Source organism: Pituophis catenifer, unplaced genomic scaffold, assembly GCF_029215685.1.
Source record: "Pituophis catenifer annectens isolate HBS135680 unplaced genomic scaffold, rPitCat1.0.hap2 SCAF_8, whole genome shotgun sequence".
NCBI classification, from domain to species: Eukaryota; Metazoa; Chordata; class Lepidosauria; order Squamata; family Colubridae; genus Pituophis; species Pituophis catenifer.
This window is the reverse complement of record NW_027256888.1, coordinates 41,662,227-41,688,269: the sequence shown is the minus strand read 5'-3', so window position 1 is coordinate 41,688,269 and position 26,043 is coordinate 41,662,227. Positions and strand designations below refer to the sequence as shown.

Below are 26,043 nucleotides of genomic sequence, written 5' to 3'. Positions count from 1 at the left end.
TATAGGTATCCTAGTTTGGATTTACTGAAAGGTAAATAGTGGATGAATATGCCCATGAAATGACCGGAAATGGAACTCATTCAAATAAAATTTTAGATTAAAAAAATGAAACCTGGTTAGGCGGTGACAGCATTTGGCTAACCTTGGTTGCGCTCAAAAAATCTCCCAGAGTTCCCTTCTTCTCAGAAGCCCTTTCTAACTTCTGATTTACAGTCCTGGCATTTCTTGATGTTCCCTCCGTTGAAGCTGATTAGAAGCACTGGGACTAAAGTTTGACGGCCTGACTTTCATGACAACAGACTTCAAGGAATACCACCAGCCACGCCATGTGTACCAGACAATTCCATTGTCTGACCTTGCTGAATAGGGTCCATTATAGTACAGGCCATTCAGGTTGGCAGTATGACATCTAGTGAAATAGAAGAAAAATAAATAGAAGATATTTATTAGTTTCAAACAATATCACAGCTTCCTCAGACTGTTTGCAAGTAAAACCTGTGACCTATTTTTTGTTTCTATACACTGCATCTTAGTCCTCAAAGCCTGAGTAATATTTAATCTCTAGGACTAAAAGGGGGCCACAATTTCTCTTCATCTCCATCTGTTTTCGCTTTGGGAGATGCAGTTACCTCTAATCCTTTGCCATTCACATGGACCCTGGATTTGAAGAGACTCACCATCTACTCATCATCAAAGGACTGTCTAGCAACAGGCCTAACAGGAATATCACCAACAACCATCTCCAGTCTAATACATTGTGTGACTCAAGGTCTGAATTAATCTGATTATACAGAGCTGTTCTATAGTGACAATATCATTCTTGTGATATATTTTACTTTGTGTAAGAAAAGTAAAATTTCAGGCAAATTCTGAAAGTTATTTCATTTCCCCTATATATCCCAAGAAACCCTGCTTATTCCCTAACTAAGAACAACTAACGATTTGCTATACTTTTATGATACCTAAAATCCACCCAATGATTGCATTGATCTCTTTGGTGATCAACTCAATGAAGAAATGGCCCATAAGATAAGTAAACAGCCCACTGCATGTGTGTTAGTGTTATAAAACAATAATAATAGATAAGAGACCATACAAGGCACCCTAGTGCAACAACCATTTTCAAAAATTGTTAAATAGTCTGAATTTTTTTCTCATGAAGTACAACTAGTTTAATACCACGAATGGCAATTACGTATCTCAATTTTGCTGATAATATTTCTGGATGGAGGGTTCCGATTACAACCAAAATAAAGGACTTCCTTATGCAGCTATTCCATCTTTTAACAGGTAGGCATCTTTGACAAAGCAGCCCAGGGAACTCCATTGTCTTTCCTTATGCATATGTGATGATGGCCTGTGATCAGTGCTTTCCCTTGTCTGTGCTTGCTGGTTTTGTTCCTGCACAAACACTGCTCCATTGTTCGCAACAAAAAGCATGGTGTAAAAAAACACCCAGAAAAGAATGGGAGAATTGGACAACTGTCATTCTTGCGAGCATAGGGCATCAGTGCTGCATGGCACAATCTCCACATTAAATAATCATGCCATTGGCTCTTAAAGAGATACCAGATCTTCACCTCTAGAATACAAAGCCTCTGATCGTGATACATTAGGATGAAGCAAATTTAGCAAATCTGATTTTGCATATATTGCCATTATGGGTTTGCAATAGTTATGTTAGGAAGATTGCTTCGAGAATTCTGGAAGTTATATTCTCACTGCATCTGCTCAAATTTTTATAACAATACCAACCTAATTGCTATGAGCTGAGAATAGGTTTGTGTAGATTATGTTAAGGACTGGACTAATATTAAGCTCTATACCTCTCATAGGCAATATGGTCTATTGTATTATTAGCTAACAAGACAAATGTGAAAAATGTGCATATTATAAAAACATTTTATCTAGAAAAATATGAGCAAATGCTGGTTAGGTTATTAATGATATTATTAATATGTATAGCTTATCCCAATGTCAAACACAAACAAGAAGTGTGAAACATGCCAGGTTCAGAGTTGACAAAACATTTCCAATGCTTAAAAAACATAAATAAGAAAAATCTCCTAACTGAAAAGCCAAATGACCTGAAATAGCTGTGCTTTAGATCAGGGGTCTCCAACCTTGGTAACTTTAAGCCTGGAGGACTTCAACTCTCAGAATTCTAACTGGTAGTAAAGGTAAGTAGAACCCACCCCTGATACATGCATGGCCCAGTTTGGGCACTCGGTGCCGAAAAGGTGTATATATATTCCAGCATCAGGGCATTTTCTTCCTGATAAAGTCAGTCAACATTTGCCAGATGGACTCTGGTCACAGTCTCCACATTTTTAAGCAAGACCTGGGAATCCAGGAGAAGTTCCAAGTTACAAATCAGCTTCTTTGGGGGAGTGTGACCCCATCCAGAGTTACTATTAATGTTGCTGATATCTATTGACAACAAGTTGCTTCGTCAAGGAATGGTTTAATCTGGACTTGTTTTACTATTTATTCTGTCACAGTCTCTGGACACCAATTTAGGACTTCAGAAACTTCTAGGCGCAGCCCATGATGGCGATGTATAACTGAATATCATCAGCATACTAATAGTAACATCATCCTGAACCATTTTAGCTTGAACCACAGTCACTTCATTCATGTACAGATTAAATAATTTGGAGGGAAACCCAGAGGAGCATCACACTTTAGGGACTTGATCACAAACTTCCTCCTGATTCTGACTGGAAGTATCCACTAAAGTAGAAGCAGAAACACCATAAAACAATACCACCAGCTGCCTTCTCCTGCAGGTGGCCCAGGAGGATATTATAGTTGATGGTACTGGACATGATAAAGAGATCTATAAGATCAAAAGAGATATGTTGTCCCATATCAAGGTCCTAGCAGAGATAATCAGCTAGAACATTCAGTGCCATTTCCATTCCTTAACTAGCCCTGACTAAAAAGGATCTAATAATCAATTTCAACTAGAATCCTCTGCAGTGCTATTGATTTTTCCCACTGCCTTCTTGACTAGTTTGCAAAGAAAAGAGTTTGAATCTTTGGGAGAAAGTTGTAAAAAAAGAAAAGAAAAAGCAGTCCTTTTTACTGTAGAATAATTTTTCATGGTCAGAGTTTCTTTTATTATATAACTATATTTGGATGTTTTTATCTACTTTGCTGCACAGCGTCAACTGGTGGAAGAAAACATTTCTCCTGAGAGAAACATTCTTAATGCAAATGCCTTTATTGTTAAGAATTAGCACCAATAAAATGGTGCTAAAAAGCACCATTTTTGGACAGTACTGATGCGCTTATGCTATCTTATTGGATTAAGATTCTCTGGATTATTTGACTTCATTAAACAAGGGGTCTACCTTTTGTAGCATTTGAAATTGTGAACTGTCGTTATGCTATCAAAATCAAACTGAATGATAATCCAATTATAATCAATTCCATAGTTAAAATGCTTTGTAATTCAGCACATACAATAGCCCTATGTCTGCAGTTAAATACAAGACAATTATTTCAGTTTCTCAGCAACAGAAATATAGCCATTTCCTTCCTTCTGTGACAGAAGCATATTTCCGAGATATATAGGATATGCACATTTTCCATATATAAAACCTGTTAGGCAGTACTTCAGCAGACTGTATTTGCTTACAAAGTATCCATAGCATAATACTTCATCCTTCCATCCATATGCATAATTTATCCATAGACCAATTATGTGAGTACCCATTCAAAATGTATTCATAAAAATAAAAAAATCTGAATTAGACTGTAATCCAATATATGCAGAACATAAAACTTAGAACATCTTCTAGGTGGGAGAAAGTCCCATTAAATTCATTAGCACTGAGCTGTACTTTTCTTTCAATCTTCCTTTTTATGTACCAAATGATCTATGACTTGGCTCTTGAGCTGCATGTCATTTGCCAAGATCATTATTCATTATTTCTAAGGAAAACCCAATCCCAAGTAGGGTAGAAGGAAGTCCAGAAGGAAAAGGGTTATTATGATAGGTTTACAGAATGATTGCCAAGATATCATTGATTCTTTTTGAAACTAGTATTAAAAACTTACTACATAATGAGGGCTGGAAGAACGCATTTATAATTATTATTCTTTGACTCAGAATAATTACAGTGCAGTATATTCCATAATGAGTCACCAGAAATAAATGTGATTTTTTTTTTATTTTCAGCGGTGACAAACTCCCATCTGAAGTCAGTGGAAGCTTTGACTTCACTGAAAACAGGATTTAAACATTGTTTCATTTCCTCCTCCTTATCAACTTAGCATTGATGAGAGCTTAAACATATTGTTTCACACAATAAACTTGGCTTCACCTCAGTCCAACTCAAACTGTATTGCAAAATACTTGCAATAATTGGCAAGAGTTTGTGTTTATAACAACCGGATAGACAGAGCCAAACAAGAAGAATCCAGAACAAAAGAAAAATAAGAGAACATTGAAGCTGCTTCTAAGTGGCAGAACCTTTTCAAATGTATCTGATAGCTCTCAAATCATAAGAGACAACTTGTTCCCTGACAATTACGCATATTGTTAGACTGGCTATGTAAATATACATCCTTGATATATTTTACAACCTTTTAAATTCAGTGTTGACAATTATTATTTTGGCAGTGTCAGAGTTCTCTTAGATTTGCAAATGCATGGGTATACTTTATTTGCAACCATTTAAAAGTCATTTTTGATTATTATGTTCTATATGATTAATGCCATGCAGAATACTGTAGAAAAGAACAGGTGTGTGGAAACAAACAATGCTTCTTAACTCACTGCAAACCTGCTTATAATGTAACAACTCATCTGAGCGATGGTCAAACCAGAGATGGCATTTTATCCCAATTTCCTTCAAAAATATATGAACGTTTCTTGAATTTTTAAAATATTATTTCTTATGAAGGACTAGTTTTCTTCAGTGTTAGGTTTTCTAAATATACTGCTCAAAAAAATAAAGGGAACACAAGCAGAAGACATCCGATCTGAATGAATGAAATAGCCTTATTAAATACTTTGTTCTTTACATACAGTAGTTTATACACTGCTCAAACAACTAAAGGGAACACAAAACTACTGTACTGTATGTAACGAACAAAGTATTTAATAAGGCTATTTCATTCATTCAGATCTCGGATGTCTTCTGCTTGTGTTCCCTTTATTTTTTTGAGCAGTGTACATTGGCCAGTAGTTCTCAGCAATCTAATGATCATGATAAAAAATAGTTATTATTATTATTATGGCCAACATGCAAAGTTAAATATAATTCTAAAACAATAAAAATATATTAAACCCAAATATTGTAAAAAATAAAATTAGAAAATCTTCCCATTTATATTAAACTATTTAAGTGATAGTCCTAAGAAGGTAAGCATGAACCAATAAATGTAAATGTATATGCTATTTCTGAATAATGCTTAAAATTTTAAAATATAAATTGACAGAATTCTGCCTCAATGGCATAGGGGAGGAGATTCTGCTGTCTTGCAGCAAAGAGCAGTGGTGATTGAAAAGTTTAACTACTCTTCTGGAATCACATCTGAGAGCTCTGTTAAAGGAAGGAGAATAAGACTGGTAACTATTTTGCTGTGCCTGATGGTCAAAAAAAGATCTTGACAATTCAATTTATCGAGAATATATAAAGCCCTGGAAGACAAGAAAATATAGCAAGAAATGTACATGATCTTACACTTTACTAAAGTTTCCCTTGTGGCCATTATAATAAGAACAAATTATAATAGATTTCTTTGCTGCAGCACAATCCTACACATGTGGAATGAGAAATAACATTCTTACAACAGTGCAACTTATGTTCAATTTAGTGAGCATCAAATTGCAGCTTAACATGGAAAATATCAATTCATGAATAGTAGGAGTTCAAATACAGGTAATCCTCAATTTACAACAGTTCATTTAGTGACTATTCAAAATTACAACTGCACTGAAAAACACACAACTGTTGCAGCATCCCCATGGTCACATGATGAAAATTCAGATGTTTGGCAACTGACTCATATTTATGATGGTTGCAGTGTCCCAGAGTTCTGTGACCTTCTGACAAGCAAATTCAATTAGGAAGCCTGATTCACTTAACAGCCTGTTATTAATTTAACAACTATCATGGTTCTCTTAACAAATGTGGCAAGAAAGCTCGTAAAATAGGACAATGTTTGCTGCTAATGTTTGTATATGCAAGTGGGGAAAAGGTAGATTTTGTCAGAGGAAAACAGTACAAGTTTTAAAAAGAAAAGGCTTGTTTTTTTTTATCCATAGAAGTATCACTTTGAATAGCAAACAGCACAAATTCAAATAATGTGGCTATTTTGTGAAATTCATTAACTCCACTAATTGAGACCGATTTGTAATTTATAATGGCAGAATGAACACTTAACTTGGCTATTGAAAGCTACTCAGATCCAGAACTTCTGTGTTATTTTACATGAATTTAAGGAAAAAAATAGTTCTTCTAAGTCAAAATAATGTGAAAAGAAAGCCAACCTGTTAAACCACCAACCAGCTTGATCTTCTTCAGCACAATTCTTTTCATAATTGTCATTATCTCTGTCTTTGGTGCTGAATTTCATCCCTTGGTGATTTGCCCACCATTTAACTTCAGGGTGAAACCCCCCAGTGAGAGAGTCACCAGCTGTTCCAGAATATTGCCCACAATTCATCTTGTAGGAATTCTAGCAGAGAAGTTGAGAAAAGGAGTAAGAGAATTGTATAAGTGGAACACCTGTCTGGCATTTAAGAGAGATCTTCAAAAAGGTGAATAAGAAACATCGTCCACAAAGAAATCAATTGAAAATGCAAAGGCTTCATTCATATGGTTGCATTTAATAACCAAGATTAGGTACATGTATAGCATAGGGGATTTCCCAGTTTTAAGGATTTATGCCTATAAGGAAGTTGAACATATTATTCTGTACTGATTTTTTTTAAAAAAAATGCTCGAGTCAACAATGAAAGAATTTAGCGTATTGTGAATTCCCATAATTTTAAATTTGAAAATTGGCAGGGGGATAGTGTGTTTTTATTTAATTAGGTGGTTAGTCACTCCATTTTATGATGTTGATTTTGTGGTCTGTGATTGCCAAAAGCTTGAAAGCTTACTGCCTTTGAAATTGAAATGCTAAAAATAGTATTTATTCTTCTGTTTCTTCCTTATACCAAGAAATTCAGATTATATACATACTACTTCATCTTCTTATGGGAACTCTGTGAAATTGGTTAGGTAAGAGACTGTTTCCATATCACTTCAGAGATCTCACTAACCCCTCCAAAATACATTATGACTTTGAGTGTTATATGTAACCGGACCAGTGGTGGATTTGTACCGGTTCACCCTGGTTTATGGTGAACCAGTAGTGGCGGCAGTAGGAGGCTCCGCCCACCCACCTGGATGTCATCATGGACGCTCTGCGCATGCGTAGAAGCACCGTGCACGAGTGAAGCAACCGCGCATACACACACACGCTCCCGGTTCCAAACTGGTAGAGAAGGTAAGTGGAACCCACTACTGAACTGGACACTCTTGACTGCCCACAATTAATGATGTTCACAGCTGAATGGAGATCATTTAGTCTATCATGCTAAAACTCTCACACACACTCGCACACATCCAGAATTCTGAATGATACAATATTTGTGAAATAATTATTTTCTTATGTTGTGTATTTAGAATTCCAAGTTCTAATGAAGTTACTTCTACTACCTGCTCATCTGCAACTCGAAACTTTTCATATTGTGCAAAGCGCTGTTCATCCATAAAATCAGACAAATCGATCCTCAAGGTATAATTCCCTGAATTGAAAGGAACAAATGAAGGTGCAATATTCAGAAGAGAAGAAGGGAGAACTTCCATTTAATTCATTGCAGGCATTGAGAGAATTCAGATACCGTGGCTAACTGCTCATTTTTAGTAGTTTGAATTTCTTATTGCTTAGCATGATACTGACATACCTTTGATTAACCAGAGATCTTGCCCTTTACAGTCGGCAACTCAGCACTTTTTGTATCATGCATTAGTGATACCTAACCATGTAATTAACACCTGAATTATATTAACAGTGTGTGGTTCTTTGCTTTGTTCTGATTGTGAGGTCTGAACAACTTGCTTATATAAGCAAGCTGTTCAGACCTCACAATCAGAACAAAGCAAAGAACTACACATATACATATACACAGTCAGACCAAAGAACCAAACACACACACACAAACTTATGTCCTGTGTTTACACATCCCAGACTTGAAATTAGCTGTTGGATTGTCAGACTAAACACAACCTATAACTAAATGCCCAGTGTTTTGAGAAATTCTGTCTTGCCTGGGTAGGGAAAAACAGTGGGAAATTTGCTTCACTCTAATTCCAGATTGATAGAGTTTGTAGATGTGGCTGTGATTTCCACTTGCCAGTAGGTGTTGTTTCTCTTTTCTCTATCAATTTGATTCATTGTCCAGAGAGGATACTTTAAATTATGCAAATTGTAATAATCACATTGAGATTATTCTAAAGAACCAGCAAATATATGAATAAAATGCTGGAGATTTATGGTTTTTTAAAAACGAAATAACTTAAAATAGCTTTTAATAGCTAAGCGTCCTCTAATTCTGCTGGACCACAATCCATTATCCTAGATAAAGGAATGAAGGGAGCTGGATTTCAACTTAAATGGAAAGGGATACCAGGTTGGGAAGAAATTGCCTGGGGTCTTGGGACAGATAACATTTTTAAGAGAGACTCAGTAATTTGCAAGTATATATTTTGCCCCATACATCCATTTCTGCAGAATGCGTTTCTCAGATATAGAAGTAAACCCTACAAGCTGTAAAAATGATTTTAAATTCTTTTCATAGATGTCCTGGACATGCTTGCTTAGAAAAAAGTCCAAAAGCCCAAAATTCTACAAGCCCTATGCATCCCGCAGCTCAGCTACTTCAATGGGCAATACATGGGGCTACCTTTGAAGACCATGCAGTGCCAGTAGTGATGGTTATGTCTCCTTATTCCCAGATGACATTCCTGCTCTTTGAGCTGTAACAGCTGCCAATTTGCTTCCAGGTGAGAGAGTGGCAGGGTTGGTGGCCCTTGCGTTCGTTCAATTAAACAATATAATCTACCAGAACACAGAAAGTGGGCCTTCTTTTTCACAACACTTGCCCTCTGGAATGAGACTACTACTGAGATCCAAGTGGCTCTCATCCTGATGGCATTTTTGAGAGCCTTAAAGGCCTAGATATTCTCCCAGTGTAGGCTGGTTGGTGCTCCATGCTGGATTTCTTTATATATGTCTTTTTGAGTTGGCTGGATTGATCATCCTGCTGAGTTTTTTTGGTAACTTTTTAATTTATCTTGTGTCTGTTTTGTTCCTTTTTTCTTATTCATATTGTAATTTATTTTGTCTGTTACATTGTGAGCTGCCCATAGTCATCTGGAGTTGGGTGGCATCTAAATCAAATGAATTATATAAATGTATTCCCTGAGAGATCACTATATCAGAATGCATCTAAAACTGTTAACAAACTCAGCAATAAATCACACTTAGAGACTCCTTAATTTGAACTACAACTGTGAAGAAATCCTACTGAGTACTGGCCTTCCTGCTCCTTGTTACAAAATCAATCAATTCCTTATTATTGGTTTTGGTTTTTCTAATAAAGTATTGTGTTTTTCTTACCCTGAGAAGTCAGATAATGAAGGTTTTTATTCCCAAGCCAGAATTCACCATTTGCTGAAGTAAAATCTCCAAAACCCTGCTCATATTCAGTCCAATTTCTGGAAAAAAAGATTAAAACCACTCATCTGTATAAATCACAGAGGATTATCAAGTGGCTTTTAAACAGTTTGTGCAGTTCTCTAACAATTACAAATTACAAACATATATTTGGTTTCTAGGCAAAAAACAAAGGAAATTCAATTCTTTTTATAGATTCACTTTCTATTATGATCAATGACTACAAGGATTTGATTACAATTTCAGGTCCTCCAACAATAACAATCAATAAACCTTATTATATTCTCAAAGCAGAATCATTATGCTGCTTCTGAGTAAAATAACAAGAAATATAGATTTGATTAATAAATGCTGCTTTTATGGTTTTTGAAGCTTTTAAATAATCATTATATAATGGTTTTAGGAAATGATGACTTTATAGTCTTTATGTTTAGTGGATTGTTGTATGCTGCTCAGTCACTTTCCATGAAATGGATAGCTATATTAACATAATAAAGAAATAAATCTTAAGTAAAAATTCATTAAATCAGTGTGAAATACAATAAAGACCACTGATTTCTATCTTCCTACACTTTCTGCTTCTCAGTGTAACAGTGTCTTACCCAGCAAGCCACCAAAGAGAATCTTGCTAGTTATCACATTATTTTACAGAAAGACTGTAAAATAATGTGACAACTAGCAAAATTCTCTTTGGTAGAGAATCTCTGGAAGTAAATTAGTTATCTAAGAGTCAACAAGAGCACCTGGACATTTTTGGTATTTGGGGGAATTTCAGGCCCAGTGCTTTGTGTCCATACAATTGATTCTAAAAATTAAACTATAATTAACTATATCTGAACTATATGACCATAAAAAAGTTGCATTGAGCTACATTAGTTTGAGCATAAGTTTTTACAAAAGATACATTTTCATTTTTATCCATAAGAATTGTAAATGAATTTTGTTTCAAGAACAACAAGCCTGTGAGATGAATCTAGAGATTTTAATCTGTTTAACCAAAACCTTACCTATTATATTTTGTTTAATGAAAATCTTATCACTCCCACCAACACTGACAGAGCAAGCCACTAGTATATAAAAATAAGAACACACCTCACTCCCTAGTAGCACTGATGATGTCATCTAGTTTGGTAATGAAATGTCTTAATGAAAGCAACCAAGCTTAGAGAGCACCAAGGACTTCACACCTGAACTACAAATATTCTCTTCTTACCTATTAAAATTTTGACTCCCATCTGACCGTCTCTGAAAGACTGTCCACCCACCTCCTTCTGTCATATCACAGTAGGCAAAGAATTCACTGGGGCTCTTCAGAGGTTTCACCTTGTAAAATCCACTTTGTGTATGACCAGCAAGATAGATCTCAGCACAATCTGAATCACAGCAAAACATCAATGGATTTTTAAAATACAGTTTAGTCACATTCTCCTTCCTGCTATAAAATATTACATAGTATACCTACACAAATTTTAATTCAACGAGGCAAATGCCATTCATGGTTCATATATTGCTTCTTGCCAAAGTGTCCTGTTTATTTTTTTTATGTGTCTTTTTTTAGTTACATAATATTAAACATTGAAAAACTGAACAATAAAGGAAACCCATACAATGAAGGATGTATTTATTTAATTCTAGTCACCATTTATAAGTGCATATCATATGTATTTGAAATTATAGGGTTTTTTTGAAAAAATATTGAATATGTTTAAAATATTCTTCTTGAGGTCACATATGCATACATATATGTATTTTTGTCCTCTCCAACCCCTGGATAATTTGTACGTTCAACATTATAAGTCTTAAAAGTTTTTGTCTTGATAAAAAGTTAACAGCAATAAAGAGGCAGCAAAACAAAACAAAATGGGATTGCACTTCTATTAGCCTGGATAAAATTGATCATTCCTCATCTAAAGAATTGCTAAGTGTCTTCTAAAATGGAATAGCTGGCAAATGCAAATCTCTTTGGCTTAATATTGATCATAGTTAATCTTCAAAAGTTAACCAATGATATTGATTCTGCATTTGAGTCAATTGGATAACTTTGCATTCCTTTACCATAAGCAGTGGACGATGAATTAGTGCTGGGAGAAATAGGGAACAAAATAAACATAAAATGTTAATAAAAGCTGACATTTTCCGCCAGGCATAGGGTGATCTATCTCATCATGGCCTGATAGCAAAAGGACTCTCAGGCAGAACTAAGGAAATACTTAACAGAGTTGAGGTTGTAGCACAGAACAGTCACAAGCAATGGTTTTAATAGAACCTGGTTGCTTGATCTCTTCACTGAACCATTCAATGATAGAACACAAAGTTTATGCAAGTTGGCTAGAATGACTACTAGTTACTTACTGAAACTGCATTAAATTCAAACATAGAACTGAAGTTGGGTTAGCCCATAGTATAATGCTTAGCCAGCCATCATTAACTGTCTTGGTTACTCTTGTTCAATGTTCTGCTTTAGCTGAACCATTGGTTTATGAAAAATAACTGGAAAATTCTACTGGAAAAATTCAAGATATATAATTTCACATTTAAATAAGTAATGTAAAACACCTGCTAATACACATCCTGCAAATATTTTTCATCGTTATTACCAGCTCAGTTTTATTTCATGTCAATGATTAATGGCAAACATGTCAAAAATCTACTTCACCCTTTATATGCCATTTCCGTAGTCAAACTTAATATTCTTCGGTTTGACCATGCTACATGGTTTTCAACAAAGAGTTTCAAACTTGAAATCTAAGTTTCAACATATGCCAGAATTTAGCATGTAGAAAATTCTAATAACCAAATACTGGTGTACAGCACAATATGAATCACATTTAATGAATTACATGAAAATACTTCTTAGTAAGTGCACTTAAACCTCCAGAGACTACTATTCAGATTATTGCAATGTAATATAAGTATGTAATTCTTTCTACGCTGTAAAATGTACGCTAAAAATAATATTTTACATCTCTGTAAAATATTGCTGTACATCTCCACCCTGGGCCACCCCAATGATGCCCTTGAAGTGATGTCCCGGTGCCTGGAGGCCGTGCGGATCTGGATGGGGAGGAACAGGCTCAGGCTCAACCCATCCAAGACTGAGTGGCTGTGGTTTCCAGCATCCCGATATAGTCAGTTGACACCATCACTGACTATTGGGGTGAGTCTTTGGCCCCCACGGAGAGGGCTTGCAATTTGGGCATCCTCCTGGATACACAGCTGTCCTTGGAGGAACATCTGACGGCTTTAGCCAGGGGAACTTTTTATCAGGTTCACCTGATCCGCCAGTTGCGGCCCTTCCTAGATCGGGATTCCTTGTGCACAGTCATTCATGCCCTCGTCACCTCTCACCTGGACTACGGAAATGCTCTCTACATGGGGCCCCCCTTGAAGAGCACCCGGAGGCTCCAACTGGCCCAGAATGCAGCCGCGCGGGTAGTTACGGGAGCCGCATAGTGCTCTCACATAACACGTCTCCTGCATGAGCTGCACTGGCTTCCAGTGGTCTTCCGGGTGCGCTTCAAGATGTTGGTTATCACCTTTAAAGCGCTCCATGGCATAGGACCTGGATATCTTCGAGACCGTCTGCTGCTACCAATGGCCTCCCACCGACCTGTGCGTTTCCACAGAGAGGGCCTCCTCAGGGTGCCATCGGCCAAGCAATGTAGACTGGTGGCCCCCAGGGGGAGGGCCTTTTCTGTGGGGGCATCTGCCCTCTGGAATCAGCTGCCCCGAGAGATACGAAGAATCCAAGATTCCGCCGTGCTCTTAAAACCTTTCTTTTTCAGCAAGCCGGGCTAGTTTAACACATTTTTAAATGTTTTTAATAGGTTTGTTATTGTTTTTTAACTAAAAACTATAACAACCAAACGCATATATATATATTTAACTGTATTTTAATGTTTGTATTTATGTTTTTACTTTGGCTGTGCACCGCCCTGAGTCCTTCGGGAGAAGCGCGGTATATAAATCTGATAATAAATAAATAAATAAATAAATAAATAAATAAATAAATAAATAAATATGGTAAGTCATTTTATTAAACTTTTGATTGATGAAGAGTAGAAAACCTAAATAAAGGCCCTTTAAGAAGGAGAAGGAGAAGGAGAAGGAGAAGGAGTGGGTTTAGAGATCTGCTTTTTCAAGCATTGGGCAGGATAAAATGCTTTACGTATCCTGCACAATACTCGAAAAAGTAGATCTCTAAACCCCACTCCTTCTCCTTCTCCTTCTCCTTCTCCTTCTCCTTCTCCTTCTCCTTCTTAAAGGGCTTTTGGATTCTAAACATTTTATTCAACCCCCAGGTTTGTAAAAGGAATGTAAAAGTAATAAAGATGAAATTTATTTCTAACCTTTGTACTTTGTTTCTTCTCCCAGGTTGATGACACTGTTTTCACCTTCTTTATCTCTGCTCTGTATATCTCTCTCCATTAAGAGGTTCACAATTCTTGCCTGTTGTTGTTTCACACTGTGTTCCAGAAGTCTCACTTGGGCCTGGAGTCTCAGCTGCTCTTGGAAGCAACTTCCTACAGTCTTCAGGAAGGAGAGGAAAGTCATGGGGCTTATCAGTGAGTTGCTAAGTATTTCAGTGTCAGTTCATAACCAGTTCCTACAAAATTCTATTACATTCAAATAATATGGAATGCACTTTCTTAATAGATAGCTGAGCTTTAAGTTCTTATTTATTGCTCCTAGTTATATGTATAGGACAGATTCCTTTTGTTCCTGAAAAGGTGCCTAAGCAATACATATAGAGCTAAAAATAATTGGGGGATTTTCAAGATATTTAGAATCATGTGTGTTGAAAACCCTCTCTTGACTCTGTTTTTTAAAAGTGGCAAAAGAATTTCAAGAGAATTCAAATGATACCAAGTGAACTAATAAAAAACCAGGGTGTACATCCCCTTATTTTTGTTATTCTAAATAAAAGTTGATAAATGACATACATTCTCTAATTTTCTTACTTGTTCTGTGCTATTTTTCTCACATTTAATTGATGCTGATTCAGGACATAGAGTTTATTCTGGAAATAGAGAAAAAATTGGCACCAAATAAAAGGCATTTATGAATAAGGAATTTCATAGACATGTTTTGAAGACAACTGAGGAAGAAGGTATGGAGTAATCATTATGTGTGCATGTGAGAGTGCCTAACACCAGAACCTGATCTGAACAATACTTAATTTGGCAGATTTCCTAAGTAGAGTAGAAAGGATATTTATTTATGGGAAATTCTTCATATGGATAGGACCTAATTAACTACATTCTACCAGGAAGAAAGTCAAAAAGCATGTGCTCTGTGCCTGAAAAAAAAAAGCAAAAGGGAGTGACATGAGATGAGCAATTAGACAAGATGAGACAAAGAGAAGGAACAGGAAGAAACGAAGGCACATCCACCCAACTGTTCTGCTGTGTTCCTGTTCAAAGGCCAGCAGGAAATCATGCCATTCCAAATCCTGTTCAAACAGACTCCTGAAATGGGAGTCTGCTGCATTGGTATCCATTCAACTTCAACACATGATATTCCAAGGACCATGATTGGTCCTTGGAATATCATGTGACAGTCCAGACCTTTCAATACCACCCACCATCCAGGAGGAAAAGCCTCCTCTGCTATGTACAACCTTGTAATTGTTCCTTAGACACAGTAATGATTTTCCCCAGTGATCATCCATGATTAACAGAACCTTTGCAAAATCTTTACAAGGTAGCAGCAATAAATTTTTTATATATCTAGGCCACCATCCAGTGGTCATTTGAGTTCCGAAATGCAGCTGCTGGAACCATGTTGAGATTGCAGGTTTACTGTAAGGATCCATGTGGGAGTTGCAAAGTGCAGGCACTGTGATGGGAATGTCACAAAAGCACAAGAATTGATTTTTTAAATATGATAGTTTCATTTGCATGCACTTAGCCAGGGATGAGGTCAACCAACTGGCAGGTCAATCTACACATTTAAAAAAGAGAAAAAAGTGGCTATGGAAGCTGGGGTTCCCTCATAGCCAAAACATCACTGAAGTAGTAAAGGTCTAAGATACAGGATAGAAAAAGCTGTCCTAAGCAGGACCAATTACGACCAACACTCTGCCACCTCCAACCATATCATCTTAATTTTTTTTCTTCCATGTGCCACAGAAGATCTATATCCAGAATAAAAAGGAAACACATCTTACAGAATGAGGGATATCAATTCACTTCTGATCTGCCTCAGCAGTGAACTGACAGTAAGATTCAGATGTTAACCTGAGGGCATGTCCTTTGGAAACACTGGTGTGCTGTTGTATCAGAACAATATGGATACAGACATACCATAGAATAAATCTAACCCTTTCCCCCAATTATGGGCAGTAAATTGTAAGTTGCTTAACAGCTAGTACTATTGGATCTACATTGCCAGCATTCCCAAGTCATATCCTTCTCCTGGTTTTCACCCTGTACTACATTTTTAAAATATTGGTTTTAAAAGTGGGAAACTAGAATACTACACAACAAAACCTTCATGAGTCATCTGTATTTCCAATAACCTAAGAAGTTTTGCAAATTTAGGAACTGACCATATCAATTATGGAACATGCCTCAACATTCTTTAAAAATTCCAAATATGCCCACAGGACTAAAAAGACCAGACTCTGGCTTACATTAGTATTTTTCAGTTCCAACATCTGCAGTGGGAATTCCGGAGATTGAAAAAAATGACATACAATGCCAACTGTGCTTTGCTTGGGTTTGCTTTGCTTTGCTTTATACAAATACTGTATATATTCATCATGTTCAAAATTACATTAGTCTGTTAATGTTCCCTTTCTATTAACGTGACAACACCAGAAATTATTTTCTCATTATTGTGTATTTGAAATTCATCAGTTTAAAACATAAGCCTTCCCATTATTCAACTTAATTAAGTTTGGCTGGACTTAAAAGTAGGCAATTACCACAGCCATACTACTATTATTTACACACACACACACACACACACACACACACACACACACACATATATATATATATATATATATATATATATATATATATATATATAAATAAAAATAGGTCTTTGGTTATTCGGGTTTTCTCCGCATAAAATTGGAAGTGTCTTGGCGACGTTTCAACGAAGTCTCATTCGTCATCTTCAGGCTGGTATTTTCGGCTTCATGCTTCTGATTGCTCCTAGAAGCACGAAGCCGAAAACACCAGCCTGAAGATGACGAATGAGACTTCGTCGAAACTTCACCAAGACACTTCCAATTTTACGCGGGAGAAAACCCGAATAACCAAAGACCTACATACAAATACCCGCGAAAACCTCAGAATATATATATATATATATATATATATATATATATATATATATATACACACACACACACACACATATACGTACACACACACTATTATTTGTGGTACAAGAGAAGATTAATCTGGGGCTAGGCCTTTTCCGTCCCTTTTTTTCATTCTACAAGGGTTGTTGAACGACAGCAGGAAATGAACTAGATGAGAAGGCAGTGATGGGTGAATATGTAAGACTGGTAACAAGAAAATTAAGTCATTATTTTTAAACCAAGTCCTTCTCAACTTTGGCGTTCATTTCTAGGCTGTGTTAAATAAGCATTTATTGCTCAAGGCATATTGACTCTGGATCCAGATGGAGTGCATGTTCACTGTTTAAATATTTGGGTTGCATTTTAGATTTTTTGTTTTTCATTTAATTCCTGCCGTTCAGTGCAATCCAATCTATGGCAGTAGAAAATATGTGCTGAGATTAGGTAGCTAGTCAGGAAAGCATCCTGGAGGGAGAGGCACAATGACAGTCCAAAGGAGCTTTGCTAATGCTCTAACAATCTCAGTATAAAAGGCAGTTTTCCTGTGGCTAACTGTGTTGCTCGGTCAGCATAAGGAACGAGTTTTTCTGTGATGGAGGAGAAAATGCAGAGAGAGGAGTACCCTGTGGCAAATGTGTTATTCTTCCATCTCTTAATGTACTTTTGTCACTAGAAAAAAAGATGGAAACAGCTTTGAGAAAATAGGCACGCATGCAACCCCTAAAAATGAAGATCAATAAATATTTATCTGGAAGCACTCCTAGTCTAATAAAACAAGCATGACAGGAAATGGACTTTTTCCTATTTAATGACAGGTTGGGAACCCATGAGCTTCATGCAAGAAAGAACTATTATTAAACAGCAAAGGGATCACTTCAATTCTCAAGACTGGGATAAGAATGCCAAAACTGGAAGAAAATTCCCAGGAAATGAATTTTGGGACTGATCTAGGATTGTTCTGTTACTTATTTGAAAATTTTATATGATCATCTCTATTACATAAAATACCAAATTAAAACTCATAACACCACCAACATTATAAAGTAACTTCACAAAAACAAACACACACATATACAGTATATACAAACGGACTAACTATTAGCTGCTCCAGGTCAGGGTTGTCCAATCTTAACAATTTTAAGACTTGTGAACGTCAACTCCCAGAATCCCCCAGCTCGCCATCCCTCTGTAGTTGCTAGCTGATTATGGTCTATCCTTTAAATGTTACTCAGTGAGATTTTAAAAAACACGGATGCTCCATACTTTGACTGTCCAATTGTAAAATATCGAAGGAAGCAGGAGCACTTTAATCTTTCTTTCTTAAATATGAACTTCTTAACACATTAAAAACAATCTTTTTGTTAGAATGCAATGGAAGGTTGAAAAGATAGTGATGAAAAGTAATTTTAACTGCAAGTAATTTCCATCTGAAACAAGAGGTTTCAATATCCAGTTTTTACATCAGACTTATCATATCACTCCCCTTCTCCCCACACTGTCTCTCCTCAGTCACTTTTCTCCTTGCCCACTTGTGATACAGGAAATAAGAATGGCTGGTAAAATAGTTTGAAGTACTCTGTGGAAATAAGTTTCTAGACACAAATAAGAAAGTACAATTTTTCATATATCCCTGTTATGTCAGTTTTCAATTTGCCTTAAAATGCATATTTGGCAATAACAAACATAAATAAAATCACATTCCTGAGTTTCTCATCCCACTCTCTCAGTTTTATAATGGATGGATGGATGGATGGATGGGTGGATGGAAGGAAGGAAGGATGGATTATTTCCTTCTCCCTCAAAGGAAAAATAAAGTTTTAGCTGTCTATCACTGGTAGCATATCTGAAGTGGAAATTCTGCATTTATATTCTTATATACTAGGGCTTTTACTATTGACATAAAAATACTAAATACAGTTTTGGGACTTTTTCTGAACAATTTACCAAATCCCAAAGCCTCCAAGCATAAGAAAAGGAGTGGATCAAACACCTATCTGAATAAATTACATCACAAATAATCACCAGCTTCTTTCTCGCCCCCTTGTTGATCTTTAAACAAGTCACTTAAGGACAACACTAGACTTATTGAGTTGAGAATGCTACATTTGCTTCTTCTGGAAAAAGACATTTTCTGCATGTTTACAAATACCATAAGAGAAATCTGCTGCAAATTCTATCACCAAAAAAATTAGAACAAAAATTCCATTTTTTTTGTTCTATAACTATATTTCACAAGTAAGTGGAATTAAAGCCACTCACCTGGAACACTACAGAATTCTAAATTTTAAAGTGATTGAGGATAGTCCCTTAAAATCCATTAAAATGCAAAACAAAAACATAATTATTGGGCGGGATGTTATTTAGGTTGTGGCTAGATCACTAATTGGAAACAGATTGTAATTGACTCAGCCTCCTTTACTGAGTACATTTTTTAAAAAAAATCTAAATTCAAAGCCAGATATTAAACAGCTGTTGTCAAACTCTTTGGTTTCCAGGCATATAACTGCATGTTTCTCCCAGATGCTATGACTGATAAATGCACACACGCTTTTATAACTTATATGGCCAGTTACAAGCTAAAATTTACATCCAAGTAGATACAATATTTTACAAAAAGTGTTCTTTTTTTTACATGAGCCCCATAAGGCAATTACAAATGCTGATAATTTGAAATGATGAATTTGGAATTCAGCATCCAGACAATTACAAACAACAACAAAGATATTTCTTTGTGTCTCAAACCATATCCACACCTCTTACATTTTAATTCTAATCCTATGTTCATTGACCGTCAAGATGATAATAGTAAAATCTAGTTACATTATTCAAGGATAAAGCAGTTCCTTCTGATGATTGCTTGAGGTAAGTTTTTACTAACATAGTAAAGGAACACACCATCTGCATGTTCTGATAACATAGCTGAATAATTATTAGCTATTATCTATTTCTACCTGTTGATGTATTAAGAAGAAAACTTACAAAAACAATGAAAAATATTATAAACCACATATAACAGTGGCTAAGACGCTGAGCTTGTCAATCGAAAGGTCGGCAGTATCCGTAGTGCTGCGTAATGGGGTGAGCTCCCGTTACTTGTCCCAGCTTCTGCCAATTTAGCAGTTTGAAAGCATGTAAAAAATGCAAGTAGAAAAATAGGGACCATCTTTGGTAGGAATGTACACGGCTCAAAAAAAATAAAGGGAACACAAGCAGAAGACATCCGAGATCTGAATGAATGAAATAGCCTTATTAAATACTTTGTTCGTTACATACAGTACAGTAGTTTTGTGTTCCCTTTAGTTATTTAAGCAGTGTATAAACTACTGTATGTAAAGAACAAAGTATTTAATAAGGCCATTTCATTCATTCAGATCTCGGATGTCTTCTGCTTGTGTTCCCTTTAGTTTTTTTGAGCCGTGTACATTCCCACCAAAGATGGTCCCTATTTTTCTACTTGCATTTTTTACATGCTTTCAAACTGCTAAATTGGCAGAAGCTGGGACAAGTAACGGGAGCTCACCCCATTACGCAGCATTACGGATACTGCCGACCTTTCGATTGACAAGCTCAGCGTCTTAGCCACTGTTATATGTTATATATGGTTTATAACACCAAAACTTAGGTCTGGTAACAAAGGGGGAATGAGGAAGCAAAATAAGAAAGGAAATGAAAAATGTTTGGAACTAGCAGGGAACATCTGCCCTCTGCTGGCATAACTACTTATGAGCAAGAGATGAAGGAAGAAGTTAAACTCAACCATTTTTTGTTAAGGTCCTATTTGTGAAAAAGCTAATGAGAACTAGAGAGGCAAAGCTTAAAGTTCTACTTTACCTCTAACCATTTCACCAAAGTTACAAAAATATAACAAAACTTTGAAATTGCCCAATCTTTGAGGCGCACATTCATGTTTTGTCCCCTTCCCTACCAGTTGCTTTTAAAAATCAAACAGGGTTCTAATTATTTAGGAGAATCTGTTCTATGCAGCTCATTTCTGGATCACTACATCCCCTTTGTGAATACAATGTATGCATGGCTTTTTCACTTCACTCCTCCCTTTTGAAAAATATACAGAAGCTTTCTTGCAAACAGTAAAACTTACCGAGTCGAGGGAGCGTATGATTGTTGTGTGTAGAAGTAGTAAGTACAATAAAATCCACTTTTCCATTTTGATGAACCTGCAGAGAAAACCAGCACTGTTTGTCAGCTGAAATGCAAGCATAAGTTCTCAGCACTTGGCACTGTGCACGAGCCATTAGGGATTGGCTGGTTGTTTTCTCATTGGCTCTTCATTGTCTTGGTAGGGTGGGGATATATAGTGATAGAAATCAGATTACTTCAAAGTTCTAGCCAATTTTCAGGCAAGATAGGCAAAAAAGAGCATATCTTAAGACAAATTTGAGGTTAAAAATGTTTCTTAACCAGGTGTCACCCTAGAAAAATAAATTATAGTTTACATTTTTTAAAAAACAATTATTGCTACAGCCCTAAAGGGTATTGGGACCTACCTGGGCTAGATGAGATACCATTTTATGACTTTTTATCAGCTGAAATACATATATATTATATATATAACTATATATTTATTAACTGATTTGGTCTTTGAAGACTTGAACTGTATGCCTTGAATAACTCATTGGTGAGTAAACCACAATTGGTTGGGCTTCTACATTATGCTACATAAACATAAATCATGATTTACATAGTATAGAACTCACACTATCTGTTGAATTCAATAAATTATGTGACATTTGTGATCCCAGTTTTCTTTAGTATTGTAGTACATTATTCTCTCTTGATCCTGGATTGGTTTAATTTAGTCACCCTTAAAGTGTAAGAATAAAGTAACAACTGATGTCCCTTTTATTTCAATGGCTTAATTGATGTACAGTATAACTAAACCTACATGCAGTGAGTTGCTTATAGTATCATCATATTTGTCTTTGCAATAGAGAATGTACTCTCTTCAGTTTTTTGTTAGAGTAGAAAATAGCATAAAATTTAACATGCCTTCTTTGTCATAGTGTCTGCCTGATGAAGTAGCTTCTTCCTGGAAATATGGATGGCTCAACCTGGTTGGCTTTCTTGAGGGCTGTAAAAATCTGGTTTCCCTAGCCTGGGGCTAGTGTAATAATCAAGTTCCCATAAAGGTGTGAAATGTTGGCAATTAGATTTTTACAGGGGTCTCAATTTGACTTTTCTTGCTTTTTCTTTTAATTGATTAGATTGTGTATTGCACTATCTTTCTTCACCACCCATTTGCTATATCACTTTAGTTATTAAATTTTTATGCCACCCATATTCCCTATAACAGTGATGGCTAACCTTTTTGCCATCGAGTGCCAAAAGCGTGGGGAGCGTGGGGGGGTGGTTCACGCATGTGCGTGCCCACACCCATAATTCTATGTGCCCCACCCCCCATGTATGTGTGCATGCCCTCCCCCGCACTCCCTCCGCTTTTGGTACACAATGGCACGGTGGGCCAGGTAGGCCCCTTTTTTGCCCTCCTCAGGCTCCAGAAGCTTTCTCGGAGTCTGGGGAGGGTGAAAATGGCCTTCCCCCCCTCCCCCGAGGCCCCCTGGAAGCTGGAAACGGCCCATTTCCTGACTTCCAGTGGGCCCAGAAGACCCAAAAATCAGCTGGCCAGTACACGCATGCGCACTGGAGCTCAGCTAGGGCAACGCTCGCGTGCCCACAGATATGGCTCTGTGTGCCACCTGTGACATGCGTGCCGTAGGTTCGCCATCACAGCCCTATAAGGTGACTCTGGGAGGTTTACAGGTTATGAAAAAAGTAGAAAAATTAATTAAAACGTTAGAACATTAAAGCTACACAGATTAAAAATTTAAATCTATAATGAAATCAGAACCAAGAGGTTGTCTTATCCCATCCGCCATCTCCAGTAGTGATCACCCCTCTTAAGTCCCTAGGCCAACTGGCAAATCCAAGTTTTAGTACCCTTCCAGAAGGTCAAAAGGGTAGGAGCAGTTCTCACCTTCAATGGTAGAGTGGTCACAGCTGGAAAGGCCCTTTTCTTTGAATCTGCCCAAGGGGATCTGTAGCAGGTCTCTTCCGCTGGCACAAGTGAGGTGGGCAAGTCCCATCAGGGAGAGATGGCTCCTCAGATTGTCCAATCAATTGATCTTAGAACGTTAATATGATAATGGTTTATCTACTTGAGATTATTATGCATCTCTATGTACATTTTTTCAGATCCCAAAATATTCTCTCAGTTACAATCCAATAAAATTTTCACTGTGGTACATAGCTATTTGAGGAAGTTCCGATGTTCAAACTAAAGATATTAAAACACACATTTAAATTGTGCTGGCTAAATAATGATTTGCATATTCATTTGTTTGCTAATGAGATTCATTCTTATAGGTGATAGCAAAACAATAAACCAAATGGTATCAAAGTCTATAATTAGCTAAACGGAACAACAAACAGTCTACAGTGCCTCATTAAATTGCCAGATTAATCTGAAAAACACAGCTACAGCTCGTCATGTATTAACTAGGGCTGGTGGTATTTTGTTATGTATTGATATTTGCAAAAGAAAAGATCACTTGCAAGAAAAGCTAAATAATCTTACATAATATCAAATATAGTGGGAACTTGTTATATAGTATATATAGCATCAAATACTAATCTTCCAGCTCTTAGCACTTTCTCCCATATAGATATAATGGAACTGATTTTAACCATATTTATTATACTGCTATTATGCTATTAAAATGCTGCTATTATAATACATGCTATGTCAGATTGCAACTCAGAAATAGGTATTAAAGTTGTGAAGTGTTCAAATTGCCATTTCTGGAAGTTATTGATTGCCACATAAAACTAATCTGGAAATATCATATAAAAATATCTACAGAAATCTCTACCCAGGTACTTTTTATTAAGAGATTCATACACTGCTTTTCATGATGAGGAAACAATGGTGCCTATGACAAATGGAAGCATTTGCACAGTAGTAGGAACATCTAGTTTATATCTAAGCAGTTCACAGTGATATGTATGACAAAATCAACAATGTAAAATACAAACATAATAGTACAAAAATAATAAAGATAATACAATAATATCCTTCATCAACACTCACTCATGGCCCTGCTTTTTCTAAATAGTGTACTCTTCCCAGGCCTTCCAGAATAAGCAGGATTCAATAAGTCTCTGGAATACCATTGGGAAAGGAGACAAGATGTTGTAGAGATGAGGAGTCCAGGCTGAGAATGCCTATTTTGAGGCTCCTATTGTTGGACAGCCCAGGTTGGGGAATCCATAGCAGGAATGCTATTTGTGTGCAATGGATAGGGAGATTCTACTTCACCAAAAACTCATTGGTCCTGGTACCAGATAACAGCATGCTTGACTGGAAAACATACACTTGATGCCTGTAGAGGATCTTTAAGAGAAGCTATACAGGGAATGAATTGCAGTCATCTAGCTGAGAAGTGATATGGATATGAGTAGCTGATCTCAGTACCCCCACTCCAGGAAAGACTGCAAGTGGCACATCAGACAAAATGGGGAAAAACTCCTGCCAGCTAGAGCCTCTATTTGCCTCTATATTGTGACCCTACTCTTTGAGGGGAAGCACAACCCCCCAATGGTTAATGTTGATACAGTCCTGGAATCAGTTGGTTTCTGGATTAGCCAGCATTCCATTTTGCTTGGCTTTAGTCTGAGACTGTTCCTCCCCATCCTACACTCAGGATTCCTACTACTGGTATATCTCCCATTTGGTTCATCATGGTAGAACTCTATAGCAGGAATCATCTGATGATATGTCACCCATCAGATTTATGAAGATGCTAAATAAAACAGGAAAGGGGAATGAGCATTCAAATTCCCATAGCTAGAAAAGTTGTTAATAGATTATTCTGATTTAGAATTAAATGGCAGTTAAAATTGCATAAAAGGAACACAAGCAACATAAATCATAACATATTTATAGTTACAGTGGAAATATTATACAATACAATATTCCACCTAAACCTACCAACCATCTAACTTTACTAATAGAATTTAGAGAAAAACAGTTTTCCTGTCATGGTGATTATCTGCTCACCACCTTTCCAACAATTAATCTGCTACATTGAATAAATCAATTTTCAAAATCTTTTTAAATGCATCCAAGAATGTGTAAAGCCAGAGAATGGTAGAAGAAAATTGCATAGTGTAATAGTAACAACCACCACCATTTCTCTTTTTCTGATGAGGCGTTTTTAATTAAAAAAAACAAATATATATGGAAAACAGCCACATCAAACTAAAAAAAACAACAACCCCATGTTGAAGGGTACAATTTTAATATTTATCATTCTGAAACAAGATGTAAATACTATTTCAAAAGGCTTATTGTCTCTCTTAATTTTAGATATAATTAAACTGAAAAATATAGATGGAACAATTTAATTGCTATGCACATTTTACAGTTTCTGTCAAGATCATGCTTATATTATATCAACAGTATCATTTTAATCCAGTGATATCAAATAACTTTACATTTAAATATCTAACTGAAAAAGATTGGGTAATTCCCAGGACTGGGCAATTCCAACATAGATAGTGAAAACCTATCTTAATCAGCTTCCTGTCAATTGTAGTGACAGGCAAGGATCTTGTGAAGGGTTTTTTTTTTTGGTAAGAGAATTGCCTTTTCTCTATTATATGGCCTTCAAGTCAAATTATGTGCCTTGAAGGCAGCATAATAGATTAGTACTCACATAGTAATTGGGGGGCGGGGGAAAGCTTTTGCTATTGTTGTATATGGAAATGCATTCATATTCTTTGCAAGAAAGTCTCCAATGCTTGCCTCAATAGCAAGATGCAGTGCTATCAAACCAGTCTTATGTGAATTTACTTGAGATTTCTTCTGAATTTACTTATTTAAAAAGTTCTAGGAAACATACTTTAGAATTGCAACCTACCTTCCTTCCTTCCCCCATCTTCATCCTTGCCAGCTAGTAAAAATACATCAC

The 26,043-nt window shown here is 36.4% G+C and overlaps 1 protein-coding gene across 1 annotated transcript; it reads right to left on the bottom strand.

The window, feature by feature from the left end:
• Positions 1 to 26,043, bottom strand: FGL1 (fibrinogen like 1). Its single transcript, XM_070948760.1, has 9 exons — positions 25,993 to 26,043; positions 23,049 to 23,196; positions 21,156 to 21,231; positions 14,091 to 14,271; positions 10,955 to 11,114; positions 9,685 to 9,782; positions 7,722 to 7,810; positions 6,506 to 6,693; positions 1 to 409 (listed from the first exon to the last, which is right to left on the bottom strand). Exons 3-9 carry the CDS (start codon positions 21,219 to 21,221, stop codon positions 208 to 210), a joined length of 984 nt encoding a protein of 327 aa, XP_070804861.1. The 5' UTR covers positions 21,222 to 21,231; positions 23,049 to 23,196; positions 25,993 to 26,043; the 3' UTR covers positions 1 to 207.

Bases quoted from the DNA above. Each gene is read 5' to 3' on its own strand.
- FGL1 (XM_070948760.1), bottom strand. From the start codon at position 21,221: ATGGAAAAGTGGATTTTATTGTACTTACTACTTCTACACACAACAATC. The intron at 14,272-21,155 runs GTAAGTTTTACT...TCCTTCCTGAAG, and splicing joins TCATACGCTCCCTCGACTCG to ACTGTAGGAAGTTGCTTCCA. The intron at 11,115-14,090 runs GTTAGAAATAAA...GCTGTGATTCAG, and splicing joins AGAAGAAACAAAGTACAAAG to ATTGTGCTGAGATCTATCTT.